The sequence below is a fragment of the Pseudopipra pipra genome, chromosome 2, assembly GCF_036250125.1.
Source record: "Pseudopipra pipra isolate bDixPip1 chromosome 2, bDixPip1.hap1, whole genome shotgun sequence".
Classification (NCBI taxonomy): domain Eukaryota; kingdom Metazoa; phylum Chordata; class Aves; order Passeriformes; family Pipridae; genus Pseudopipra; species Pseudopipra pipra.
In genome coordinates, this window is record NC_087550.1 from 83,378,557 (window position 1) to 83,392,784 (window position 14,228).

The 14,228-nt window shown below is 42.5% G+C and overlaps 1 protein-coding gene across 1 annotated transcript in view; it reads right to left on the bottom strand.

The window, feature by feature from the left end:
- NALF1 (NALCN channel auxiliary factor 1) overlaps positions 1-5,603 on the bottom strand; it is a 457,870-nt gene extending 452,267 nt beyond the window's left edge. Inside the window, exon 1 of the mRNA XM_064646133.1 lies at positions 3,816-5,603. Within this exon, the coding sequence (XP_064502203.1) occupies positions 3,816-4,634 (819 nt within the window). The 5' untranslated portion in view covers positions 4,635-5,603. The remainder of the gene's footprint in view (positions 1-3,815) is intronic.
- Between the last annotated feature and the right edge of the window lie 8,625 nt (positions 5,604-14,228).

The following is a 14,228-nucleotide window of genomic DNA, read 5'->3' on the forward strand; positions in this document are numbered from 1 at the left end:
TATAGATATTGTCAAGAGCAATCCCTGCAAATATAATCACAAATTTATAATATGCAAAAGCAAAATTTCATAAATATTTTTTAAAAATCTAAATTAAATTTAGGACAGAAAAACAGAAATGTAGATCCAGACTTTCAGTTACTCCGTTACTTTAGTGATTCAATAAAGCTACAGCAATTTATTATGTCATCTAGTTGAATATGCAATGCATTCAAATATTTTTCTTATATTTACTGTCTAGCCACTACTGTTGTGTGACTATCTTAACAAGGAAACAATATAGAGAGACATCAGACTTTAAAGATAGTTTCCAAGAAATAAATTGAAGATGCATTTATATTGAGACAACACTGATATTCCTGAACAACACATAAAGTCTACCGACATTCTAATAATATAAAATGAATATGCATGTTCATTGATACTATCAAAAAAAGTGGGTTTCCTAATATTCTAATTGTGCAAAATTCTCAGCATTTTCTACAAAACTTTCAAAAAACTTCAATGTAATTCAATAACAAGTTTAATAGTAAGACCTTAATTACAGGACAGCACTCTTAAAAAAAAAAAGGAAAAACAGCAAGAAAAAAAAGACTGAGTATACTTATATATTAAAACCAAAGGTCACCACATAGAATAGCTAAATGTGAATTGATAAGTCAGTCAGCTTCTGCCTGCAAACTTCTGTAATACCAAGCAATTAATTTAAAGTATTCTTCAGAGACCAGGACACATGTAGTGGAACATGGAATATTTTGAAAGTAAAGTTCATTTTCTTCTGGTTTCAGATAAATGAATAAAGATAAAGTCTGAGGTTTAGACTCGTGCATCAAAGGCATTTTTGAGATGTACTGTTTGTTATCACCAATAGTACTTTCAGGAAAAGCATATCTTGCTGGACTGAGAAATCCCCCACAATTTTCACACTTTGCTATGAGAAATGACTGTGTCAAAGGTGGGGGATAGTGTTGAGGAGACATGGGGAAGGAGAAAGCAACAGCCAATTACAAGTTTTAGGTTGAGTGTTATTCAGTGTAAATTTTATTGATTTTTATCATCTAATATAATTGGTGAACTCGGTGAAAAGCTTTTTTTCTGTGAATGGGGCCACCCTCCCAGAATGCTAAAGATATCTTAAATAGAAATATACTATTTAACAAGCCTTTCATTGCATTAAGCCAAGGCTTACATACATGATTATTGAATAAAGGCAGTATTTTCAGTATTTTGTTTAAAAGAAAAGCAGCTTACCACATAAATCATGACATGAACCAATAGCATGTGTCTAAGCCACATAGCTAGATGTCAAGTCTGATTCTTAAGCTAAGAATTATCTAAATATCCAACACATTAAAATAATAATTTCCTGATTGAGTCTTATAAATGAATATATAAAACACCAGAAAGCCCAGCAAAACATCGCATTAGTCACAAAGTATCTGAGTTTCAAGTTTCACCTCTACACTCTTCGGAGTAGCCCACGCACAAGCACACCAACACACACGGCTATCAGACAGCTGGACGTGCCATCCGCTTCTCTCTCTCGGCCACCCGCACGGATCAAAAGGCTTCAGAGGGACCCAAAAGCACCAAGTCAGGGCGCGGGGCAGAGAGAGGCTTCTCCCCTCCTGGCCCCGGCTGTTTGGGCTGCCTTGCAGCACCTTGGACAGCGGTCTCCGGGCCCACCGCTCAGCGCAGTATAGCCCAGCCCAGCCCAGCCCAGCCCAGCCCAGCCCGGCCCGGCCCAGCCCGGCCCAGCCCGGCCCAGCCCCGCACCAGAGGACTCATCCCCTGCCCTCCGCACCTGCATTATTTGGGCACTAGCACTGCCCACCAGATTCCCTGGAAAAAGGGAAAACCCACTAAGTCGCACCCTTGGTTGGGGGTTTCTTCCTTTTCCCTGCTGGAATATCTTTCATTTTTAACACAGACTGGTCGGCCAAATTCTCAAAACATAGAGCAATATCGTCTGGCACTCAGAACTGGAGAGATGTAGGTCGTTGGCACTGTGTTTGTCTAGCTCATTTAAGTTTCACACAATCATCTTAATGTCAACAACTTTTTCCCCATCATTAGACAAATATTCCTTCTCATTGGGTGTCTGCAGGGGAAATCATTATACAGCATACACTTACTGTTCTGTTCATTTTCAACATCTTTTACACTTTCATATTCTGTAGAGCAACTGCGCACTTTGCAGTAAAGTTCAGCCAAACTAAACTGTGAAACAAAAAAATCACTTTAAGCAAGTAGATGTTGATCGTTTGGCAGCACAGAATAGTAGGTCAATTTCTACTTAAAGAGCTACTGAAATGGTAAAGATGTCCTTACAGCAGTAGACATCTATTTACATTTGACACCCTTTTTTACTTTTCCAATTCACTCTGGAAATAAAATGGATTTACATTATCAGTAACTGAGTACACAGTATATATACAATGAGTGTGTACACACACAGTTTGCAACCTAAAAACAGTGGAATCAAAACTACTGATGAATCTACCTTATTCTTGTCAGGTTTAACAAGAACAAATAAATATAGCAACTTTCCTACTTTATCCAATTAGATAATGTGCTATTTCAGCTCCTGGGGGGATTGTGGATTGATTTTTGTGGCAAAGACGTGAAAATTACACTAACGTATTGGTGAATGGGATTCTTTAGGCATGGACTGTTACCATGAAATGATTTGAGAAGGCCCTGCTGAAGTTACAAAGTGCAGAGGTACTCTAGGCCTCCTGTTCAGAGCAGTGATGCCTGTGCACTGTTGTGTTTAACTGCTAAAGCAGAATTTGGTTCAGGCTGGTTAGTGTAGAGCTACAGTAGTTGAGATAATCCAGTTCAGGGCAGAAACTATTCACCTCAATAAGTACTGAAACGGGGAAAGAAGAATGCCGGTAGCTATTTTAGGTGCTCAGGACAACACTTTTTTCTGCCCTGTCTTGAGAGATAGGCCAACTAATCTTGTGCAAAAGTAGAGACAAAGTAGGACCCTCTGCCTTCTAGCACAGGAAAAGAAAAACCTCTGGATCTCTTTGAGCCGTCACCAGTGGCACCCCAGAAAAGAGCTCTGTCTTATCAAAACGTTGTTACCATCACTTCCCAACCAAGGCTCATCGCGCTGCCCTTAAACAGACACCCTCGTCCTCCAGCCTTTCCCAGGTCCACAGATTTTGGCAGAGCGCCTGGAAGCACGGTCCCGCTCTCCGCTCCCGAGGCGGCCCCGGCGCCACGACGCTCCGCCGCCCTAGGGCACCGACGTCCCCGGGGCCAAGCGCCCGACGGAACCATCCGGAGCCTCCGGAGTGTGCCCCTGGCCGCCGGAGGGAGACGGAAAACCAGTTCTGGGGGGCACCGCGGCCACCCACAGCCCGGAGGGCCGGCGGCCAGGGCAGCACCGTCGGGCAGTCCGGCCTCGACCGCCGCTCCGAGCCCCGCTCATTGTCATGCAGCCCCTGTCGCTGCCTGCCGCCAAGCCGCATCCGAGCCCGCTGGAAGCCGGCAGCCGAGCCGGAGCCAATCGCATATTCATGAGGAGGGGGAAATCCAGCGCTACGCTCCCAGAGGACCGAGGATCACTTCTTTTTGCTTTTTCCCAAGCTTCCCCCTCTCTCTTCCTCCCTTTTAACAACGCGCTAACGGGGGCATCCCGGCCGATACACCCCACAGCTCCGCCTGCACCGTACGAACCGCGGCCGCCGGCGCCAGGGACAGAGACCGAAGCAGGCACAACAGGGACCACGGCAGCCACAACAAGCCGAGGGAGGCACGCCAGCCCGCCAGCCAGGGACAGGAAACACAGCAGGGGCTCCTACCTTACAATCCTCAGGACACGATTTCACCGAGTACTCATCCGACTGTAAATATTTCTGGAGCATAACCTCAAACTCTTCATATTTCTCCTGAGCGTGCTGGTCGTAGCGCTGGTAAGCCTGGACGCACTGGCTGCAGGAGCCTTCCCCCCTCAGCACCACATCCAGACTGCAGTTCAAAGTGTCCGGATTGGACAACCCGGCAAACAACTCCCAAAGTGTGTAGGAATTACAAAAGGAAAGGTAAAAATCCGTCAGGTCCCAGCCGGGTGCCGGGCTCTGCCCCGCGCCCGGCGGCGGCCCCGACCCCCTGCGCGGCCGGCACACCGCCTCCGCGTCCCCCACGCTGAAGCACTGCCCGGACGAGGACCTCGGGGGGGGACACGTCTCCAGGGGCCTGGTGGTGGAGTTCCCTAGGAAAGCAGCTTTGCCGTGCCGGGGCTCGGTGCCGTTGTTGCGGCTGCCGCGGCTGCCGCCACTGCTGCTGCCGGGGGAGGGCGGGAGGGAGGGCGAGGGGGGGGCGAGGAGCCGGGGCGCGGGGGGCGCCGGCTCCCCCATGCCCGCCAGCAGCTCCGGCTCCGCGGGCTCCGGCTTCTCGGGCGGCGGCTGCTCCTTCTCTCCGGTCCCCGTGAATTTGGCCTCGGCGCAGAACCACAAGTGATCAGAGAGCAGGACCGTGAAAAACAAGAGCGATGCCAGGGACAGTCGCCATTTCTGAGCCCTCTCTGAATCCGTGAAGGGTTTCTCGTTCTCCCGGGGTGCGAACCAGATTTTTAAGCCGTCATCATACTGCCGACTACACATCCAAGCACCCCTGGTCATATTTTGGGAACGCACAGCCCTGGCCGACTCCACCGTGAGGGCTCCTTTGCCAGTGTCACCACAATATGCATTGACTTAAAAGATTGGGGGGATTTTCTTGTCTGCCTTCCCTTCTCTCTCTCGCTCTTTCGCTCTCTCTCTCTTCCACTCTCCCCCCTCTCTCTTTCTCCCTCTTCTTTCTTTCTTCCTTCTTTTTCTTCCTCTGAGATAATGTTGGTTTTCGCCGGTGGCTCTACCTTGGTCTCACCACAAGAAGCAGCCCCAGTCCATCCAACGCGGAGTGCCGTGGAGAAGATAAGAGCAATAACGCAGAGAGAGGAGGAGGGAGAGGAGATGGTGGTGGTGGTAGTGGTGATAGTTGGTGGTGGCAGGGCTGCGCGACTGGTCCTTTGCCCCTCTCACCCAGGCATGGTCAGATCGCAGCTCCCCATCTCCCTCCTGAGAAAAGCCCACTGCCTCCGGACAACCGCATGCCGCGTCCCCCGCTGCCGACGGACGGCTCCGGGAGGGCTCCTCGCCTCTTCTTCCTCCCTGCCGCCGCCACTGCTCCTCTTCCTCAGCCCCGAGCCGCGGCACAGATGCCTGCACCGCTGTCTTAGTCTCCTCTTTCTTCTCTCCCCCCTCCGCTCTAACTGGAGAGACGCTGCTGCAAGGCTCCCGGAGCGCTGCTGAGGATGCTGAAGAGGAGGAGGAGGAAGAGGAAGAGGAGGAGGAGGCTGCCGGGGCCGCCGCCGCTGCTGCTGGTGACAATGGGCTGCGGCTGCCGCCGCTGCTGCCGCCGGGCGCGGTGTCCCCGGGCGCACGGGGCGGAACTGCCTGGCTGGGGGCCCCCGATGGGCACAGGCATCTTGGGCCCCTGGGCTAAGTTGCCGCCATCTTCGTCCTGGAGAAACACTTTTTTGGGGGGAGCTCTCCCTTTTGCGTCATCTCCTCCCGCGCCGAGATCTCTCTATCCTGGCGCATTGGCAGCAGCAGCCACTCTGTCTCCTCCTGCCTGAGGAGGAGGAGGAGGAGATGGGAGAGGCACTGGGGACCACATGGCCCCTCCAAAGGGCTTCATCGGTGCAACTCTTTCTACTCATCTCACCGAAGGGACTGCTCGGTACCACTCTCCACCCCTCTCTCCTTCCCATTGTGGCCATGGAACACCATGTCCATGCAGGATACTGTCTGGAGAGGTCTGTTGCCGTGTCTGTCCTTGTCATAGCAAATCACAAATATCATATGAAACTCCGGGCTCTGCATCCTGGCCGGTTATGGCCACACAGTAAAATGCCTGATCACAGCTGCCTGTCTTTCAGTCAGCAAGCTGGAAAGGAAAATGACCATAAACTCCAAGCTGTTCCCCCAGGAGAAGATTTGCAGAACCTTGGTCCAGCACTTGAGCTGGGTAAATACTACCAGTCTGTGTGTGTCCCAGTTTAGATGTCAGTGCCTAGAGAGAAGACAGAAAGGTCAGGCTTAGCTCTCCTGCTAGGGTGATGAATCGCTGATGATTTCCACTTGGACCCACAGCAGAGATCAACCACCTTCTCTCCTTTCTCTGTCCTGAGAAACTGTTAATGGCCCTTGAACAAGGTGTACAATGTATCCCAAAAGGTGACTTGTCATATTTTTTGGTTAAAAAAAGATTTTTTTTCTTAACAAACATGACCATGTATAAGCTGATATAGCTTGGTGATGGTTCTCAAACTCAACTTTGAAAGGTGCAGTGGAAAGAAATCTGAAACTAAACCATACCAGAGGAGAACAAAACCTGTACTGTTTCTGACTGCAGCTGTCGTTAACTGAGGGGTGAGCTTACGAAGGAATGTACCGAAATTTCTGTCACTTTGAGCAATAAATCAAGGCTAGATGTCTTTCAAAAGGAGACAGTATACCTCTAACAGTAGATGCAGACCCAAGGGAGGAATTGCAGAGAGAGATACTATGTCCTGTGTTATGCTGGGGTCAAAGTACATTATCATAATGGTCTCATCTGGCCTTAAAAGATCTTTGAGTCAAATACTACACTGAGCAGGAGTTATCTGTTGATTTTATTTTGATAGGCTATTTAAAGACACAGAAATAAGTGCTAATATTATAAGGGAAGGTCTACAGTACTCAAATCAGAATGCATGTTTGCAATTCTTAGTCACACCATCTGCTAATGGTACATTATTAATTTTGATCTTGAAGCTTTGATTGCAATGATTTGACACACTGGACCCTGTACTGAATCTGCCTTTTTGTAATGCTTTCTGTTCCAGGATGATACTGTGACCAAGCTCTTAAAAGGGAATCAGAACAACTTTACATCTCTAAAATGTAATGTCATTTATTTAGTTTCCTTTTGCTAGTTTGATTATGAATTTCGTGATAGAATAAAGGGACTGCAGCAGAAATACAGGACAAAAAAAAACCTAAACCAAACCATACACAACTGGGATAAGCAACAGGTTCCTGATATCAGGTTTGAGATTTTCAAAATGTGCTCTATTAAGATACGTGGCAGTGGCTGCGTAATTATTCTGTGTTTGACAGCCAAACTTGGGGTGAAGAAAATTGGCATTGGGGTCTGCACCTGGCAAACAGGGTTAATTTATGTACTTTTTTTTTTTTTTAATATTGTTTCCCTTTTGTCCTGTTGGGAACATGAGAGGATAATAGGTAATTTTACGATCCACAAAAAAATGAGAAAAGTTCTTTATCTCCATAGTGGAACTTCAAGAGTTGGAAATGGAAACATTCTGGCATTCAAATCTCATCCTAACTTAATACACAAATGAATTCCTAAGTCTGCGTTCCTCTGTTTACACTTGTCTAAGATCAAAGTACATATACTCAATATGCTAGGATTGTTTAGATACACTTGACTTCTCAAAAATAATCCATTTTTGTCTCAAGCCATATTTTCATACATTTCCCAGCTTTTGCCTGGAAAAACAGTGAGAGTTCTTTTTCAACACCTAGCAATAAACTGTAATAAGACATTCAGTATTTTTGAAATGTATGCATCCTTGCTTTTCCAGTGGCAGTTTTCTGTAACAAAGAATATGTCACACAGAACAGTTGTTTTGTCTGTTGCGTTTTCCCTAACGCCCCATTCCCTCTCCACCTAGCATGGTGAATAACTTGCAATGTTAGCTGCAGTAGCTGGTTCCTGATGGATATGAACAAATGCAGTTCAGTTCTCTGGTGCCCCTTAGTGTTAGGTCTTGGAGCTCAAGGGAAAAAATAAGGCTATAAAATAATGCATGAAAATCAAGAAGCTGCATGTAGTGGAGGAAAGAATCTGAAACTGCTTTCTTTTTACTTTTTTCTTTTTCTGTTTACTGTAGCTGCTTTCTCTCAAAGTTCCTTCAATATTTTTTATCATAAATCTGATGTAAATAACGGCCATTTATTTAAAATAGCTTAACGAATTATATGAATGTGAAGAAAAGGGAAAAACCTTCCTCAAAAATACCATTACAAAAGTATGTACCCGTATTCATCATTCTTCTTAAATAACTCTAGTGGTGCAAAATACTCGTTTCACTTTGAAATTTCACTTTTTACTGGGAATATTTATTACTCTTGTTCCAAAGCTTGGCAAGTGTGAGGAACTCATGGAAATCTGCCTCTCTAGCTGGTGGAGTCACCAGATGTTTCACAGACGGATCTCCTTAAAGTAATGTGGTTCAGTGTCAGCTCTGCTGTATTGTGCTTTAATCAATACAATCAGAGCTGATGTTCTATAATTGTTTGACTCATAATATGTAAGATAGATGATTTATCAAGCAGTGAGAACAAAGTCCAATAGAATGAGCATGCACAAACTCAAGATACTTGAAGCTATTGTTTCACCTGCATACCATGTGTTTTCTTTGTGAAAATACTTTAGCTTAAAAAGCAGAAATATTTGAAAAACATTTTAATGGTAATAAACTTGTCAGAATAGAAGGTTTTGCTGTTTCTGCCTAATATCACGCATACAGTAATTTTCTGCATTACTCTCTCACATTACTTTGATTGTTGATTACAAAACTGTAATATCTAAAGAACTGTATGTAGGTCTTTCAGATGATTGTAACTGGTTTGAGAGCCACATCTTGTCTTTGTAATGCGTATTCTTTATACAAGAAAAAACTTACCTTGTAATTGCTAAGCATAATTTCTTTTTGTAAAAAAACAAGGTATTTTTAAAAGAGTAGATTTCAGTTAAATTTTGGGTTGACTGGTTCTACTGATAGTAGCAATTGTTGCAACAATTATTAACAGAAATACTCAGTTAAACCCTTGCACTGGAGGTTCATCCAGCACTTTTAATACCAAGCTAGCATTATCAGGCCCTTTATTAGTTCCTCTTAATAATTCTTTAAAAGGTTAAACAATTTGTATTCTGTAGGAATATCTATACAGTCTTCATAGGCAAAAAGATATGTCAAGTATGTGGTTTAGCATCCTCACAGTTGTATATTTTTTGTTTTATTTTGATTTCTTACAACAAAGTTTGGGTATTATATTTCCCATTACTTGGGAGGGGAGTCAGAGCTTTAATTATCTGAATCCATTTGATAATATCCATGACGGTTCTAAGACACAAAGAAGTTAAGAGCACTGTAGAATTCATTTTATTTCTCATCACATTCCTAATGTTTTAGATTCCTATTCAGTATTTTTTGGAAAGCTGAATTACTGTGAGAAAGCTTCAGGCATCTGGGCCTGATTGCCCCAAAGCAATGGGAAATTTATGTTAATGTCATCAGGCACAGAAGCTCCTAATCCCTGTTCGAACTGCACTAATTCAGATTTTAAGATTCATGCAGGCTCTTTTTTCCTGCTTTCCACATTTCCTTCAATTTTGCCCCTTTGGCTTGATTTTTTTCATCCTTTCTTACCGAATTAGAGGATTAACTATCACCCAGTAAGTTATAAAAGTTTGTCAGACTGAATTTTAAAAGGTTGTGCACTACAGACTTCAAAGATACTGATGTTGTTAATTTGATTGAATTATCTTGCAGATGTTTGCTCAGTATCCTATGAGACTTCTTCCTAGAGAATGAGAACATATATTTGTTTGTTGACATTATCAGCCATGAAACAATGAATGGATAACATAGGGAGTCCAATAATTTCTCTCCAAAAATTGTAGGTATCTTTATCATGACATCTTTATAATGAGAGCTCAGTCATAATATTACATCCAGCTGGTATATTTGGGCATGAGCCGAAATGAACTGAGGCTATTCTTCATTAACTGAATCCATCAAACAAGTGAAATATAACTTTTGCACATGTCTGCAGCAGGAAAAAGATAATATAAATGTCTTGCACAAATTAGCCTATGTCTGTTAAAAGAAGGTCTGATCCATGGCATGCTGAGATCAGGGAAAAGATTGCAATGGGTTTTTAACCAGGCTTGTAGAAAGGAAATAGAAAGAAGAATAAAGATGCACCCCATATGGCGATGAGAGAAAATGGATTGAAAGCACCACCAAAAGGTAGATTACAGCTTTTGAAACTGTTTTTTCCTATTTTCCTTCTCTAACTTATTGTAAACACTTCCTGTTTTCTAATAAATGTTATAGCCTGATTATGTGGTTAAGTTTTTAAAGACATCAAAGACATCTTTTTAATCTTTTCTGCTTGGTTGTCTTATAGGTATCCTAGCCCTTCCTTGTGTCAAAATTCACCTCGTAGGAAAAAGAAAATACTTGATTTTTCTCAGAAATATTTTTTTATAATTTTTTTTTAAAATATGTGTGTACTATGTAAAAAGTCTTAGGTTTTGCTTGATCAATCAAATAGATTTTATTTGCTCTCTCTCAGCCTCACCAAAAGGGAAAAAAAAAAAAGTACTTTCAGAGATAACCTCACTCTTTCATTCATAGTCTGGTTTCCTGTTGAGGTATGTTACTGTAGAATGTTTTTTATCAGCTTGAACTACAATGCCTACATTAGGTAGGTTTTTTTGTGGTGCACTGATATGATCTTGCTATTCCAGAATTCACACTAACTTGTTTGTAGCCCTGTGTTTACCCATGTCTGTGGTGTGAAGAATGTGGAAAAAAAAGAACTAATTTAGAAATAATGCATGCTACCAAGTAAACCTCCCCGTTTTTCACCCCACATTTTATTCCACATTCCTGGGAAATATATCATCCTAGAAAACTCTTTTCAGACTGACCATATGAAAGTTTGATAATATCTTTGGTAATATGTTTTAAGTACTCATGGCTGCACAGTAAATTTTAAATGCATGACAGCGTCAGCATGCAAGAGACATGCACACATATGGGGGTTTATTCTTCTTCATCCTTTGACCAGAAAAAAACTCCCTACTACTGAAACATACATAATTATGGATAAATTTGATATAGAGCTTGACTATAGATTCAATAATTATCATTGTAACATACATATGTATATCTGAAAATAAACAGTTTTCAGTACTTTTCATGTCATCTAGCCTTAGCCATGTAGACTTAAGCATCCAGTCAAAGTTTATCCTTTCATCATCTTACTAATAAAAAATACAGCTACCTTCAGAGCACAGCTTATTCCATCCTTAAATAGGTTTCTAAGACAGGCACTCTTGGATGGCCAGTCACCTGTCATCTCTTTACACTGATTATGGAAGAAATCTCCCTGGTTAACTTTAAATTAATGCTTATCTAAGCTGGTTTTGCCTGAGATAGAGTTAATTTTCTTCAGAGTAGCTAGTACAGGGCTATGTTTTGGATTTGTGCTGGAAACAGTGGTGATAACACAGGGATGTTTTTGTTATTGCTGCACAGTGCTTGCACAACATCAAGGCCTCTCACCCCACTCCACCAGCAAGCAGTTTGAGGGTGCACAAGGAGCTGGGAGGGGACACAGCTGGGACAGCTGACCCCAGCTGATCAAATGGATATCCCAGACCACATGGTGTCATACTCAGCATATAAAGCTGTGGGAAGAAGAAGGAAGGGGGGAATGTTTAGAATAATAATGTTTGTCTTCCTAAGTTACCATTACACCTGATGGAGACCAGCTTTCCTGGGGATGGCTGAACACCTGCCTGCCGATGGGAAGTGGTGATTGAATTCCTTGTTTTGCTTTGCTTGCATGTGTGGCTTTTGCTTTCCCTATTAAACTGTCTTTATCTCAACCCATGATTTTTCTCACTTTTACCCTCCCAATTCTCTCTGCTATCTCACTAGAGGGGAGTGAGCAAGCAACTGCGTGGGGCTGTGTTGCTGGCTGGGGTTTACACATGATATTATTGCACCCAGCTTATAATATCTAAAAGATACACAATCATTTTAAGTTAATCAACCAGGTTTTTGGCCTTGTCTTTGTGTCCTACAAAAGAGTCTTCACAGGAAAAAAGCTGCAGATGAGTGTTGAAATACATATGTGAGACTTTTTTTATCTTTCCTTTCATACTATATTTTGTTGTTTACTAGTAAAGCAGACATGAATGCCATACATTGACAGTCGTTATTTTTTAAGCCCGGTCAGATCCTTTTCCATCAAATTGTAACATCCTTCCTTCTGCCAAATGGCTGCGATGCCATCTGCTAGCAAGGGAGAGAGAGGGTGGTTTTTTTCTCTCTGCCTTCCAGGGTTATTCCTGTGAAGAAGGCATGTGACTCAAGTTGTAGGATGACTCAAGCTCTTATGGTCTTTTTGGAGTCATCCCACAATCAATTTAATGTGTCTGACCTGAAGGCAAATGTCTCCTTTTGTCTGCAACATCACCAGCAATTTTATAAACTTTGGCTTCTGTTTCATATGCCTTGCAAGAGATTCAGAGAACTGAGTGCGGGCTGAAAACAAAGAGCTCCCGATATTTTCTTCTATTTCCACTTTTTAGATGGGTCATGATTCTGGCAAAGTATACATTCCTTCTTCCTCAGCGTCTTTGTTTATAAACAGGGGAGACTGGGAGAATTGGGTAATGCTTGCAAAGTGCTGTTTTAAATAGCAGAAATAATGAATTTTCCTCTTGATGGGCTACTATAGGTCAGCACAATGTGTTATTTCTTATCTCATTTAGCTCCTAAGGACTGAATATTTGTTATTGTTTCAAAGAGCTTGCTCTCCCTTTCTGAGTGACATACATATCTTTGTGTGTTACTACAAAAGGCATCCCATTCAGATCATTCTCAATCTTAGAGTAAATGAACAGTGTTTCTCTTCTAATTTTCCAGTAATATATATTACTCGATATTTGGTGATATGTTACATTTTCGTTACACTGAATTGCTGGAAAAGGGGACTTTATTTGCATGGGGTTTTTCTTGTCAGGGGAAGACAGAGTAAGGAAATTTAATTATACTGGGTACTTTAATCTCCTAATTTGTTTCACCAGGTCTTAGATTTAACTCTTACATTCTGTTGAAGTTCATTTTTCTTCACTTTCCTTTTATCTTGCTCTCTTTTTTTCCTTCTGGAGAGAGCCCTGATGGCTGGCTGTGTCTGTCTAACACTCACTTCTCCCATAGCGCCAAAGCAAATACTGCTTCCAGCCTGTTACCTTACACATTCTGAGCTTTGCAAGGGATAGGCAGACAGACTCTGCCTCTAAGTACCACCATTATAGCTATAATTTTCTTGAAACCACAAACAGGGCTGGTCCAGGGCCAGTGGAAGTGCACTGTATGTTTCTGGGGTGACTGCATGCTCTCCGAGTTCACAGATCATAATTTTATGACGTGTTGGCTAACTCTGCTGCATAAGGGCTCCATGAAACAGTAAGGGAAAACACCACAGAAGGGCAATGATCTTCAGCTCCTTTCTGGTATTCCTCTAAAAAATAGTTCAATTTCACTGTTATTAGGGGTTTTTTAACATTTCTTATAATTACTTATAGTAAGCAACTCTTGAAATCCTGAATTATAGATCCCTTTTAGTAAAAAAAAAATGCAAAAAGGTAGTGGGAATCACCACTATATGTTAGATACCTAAATAAACACTGAAAAAGAGGGAATTCAATAAAGTAAGATAGCTAATCTCTAAAGTCCTTCCTTTAGTCAGTGTAGACTGATAGGATGCTTTGAAAGGAATAATTTTAATTAGGCCCTTCTCTACATCATCCTGCAGGAGAACCTCTGTCTCTCCTCTCTGTTCACTGAGCCTCAGGAAGGAGGTGGTTTAGTTCGGCACCTAAAGTGAGGCTTAAGACTGCTCTGCAGAGTCTCTGATGTGCAGGGCACATAAATTAAAATCATGAGAAGGTGTAATAAGTGGTTGATAGACATAGGATCAGGAAGGGTGAGAGTGTTATGACAGTAAATACATAGTTAATGAATAACCAGTGGGGAGATCATAATTCATATCGACATTACTGAAACTTGGAGAAACCCTTTTGAAATGGAAAACCACTGTTTTTCTTTTTCCTTTTTTTTTTTTTTAATAAATATTTCTGGCTGCCTTATTTATTGGCTGCTCTAAAAGTCACCCTCCTTCTCAGTCTGAACTTTCTGCAGTGACTAGCTTGAATGAAAAGACAGATTTGGGTGTTCAAAACAGTGAAACTTGTGTTGCTCATAAAAGTTGTCAGAGCAGACCAAATTAAATGATGCTTTGACTTAAAGGTTTTAAATTTACCACTAGAGTGAATAAAATCCTCTCTTAGGGAATTTC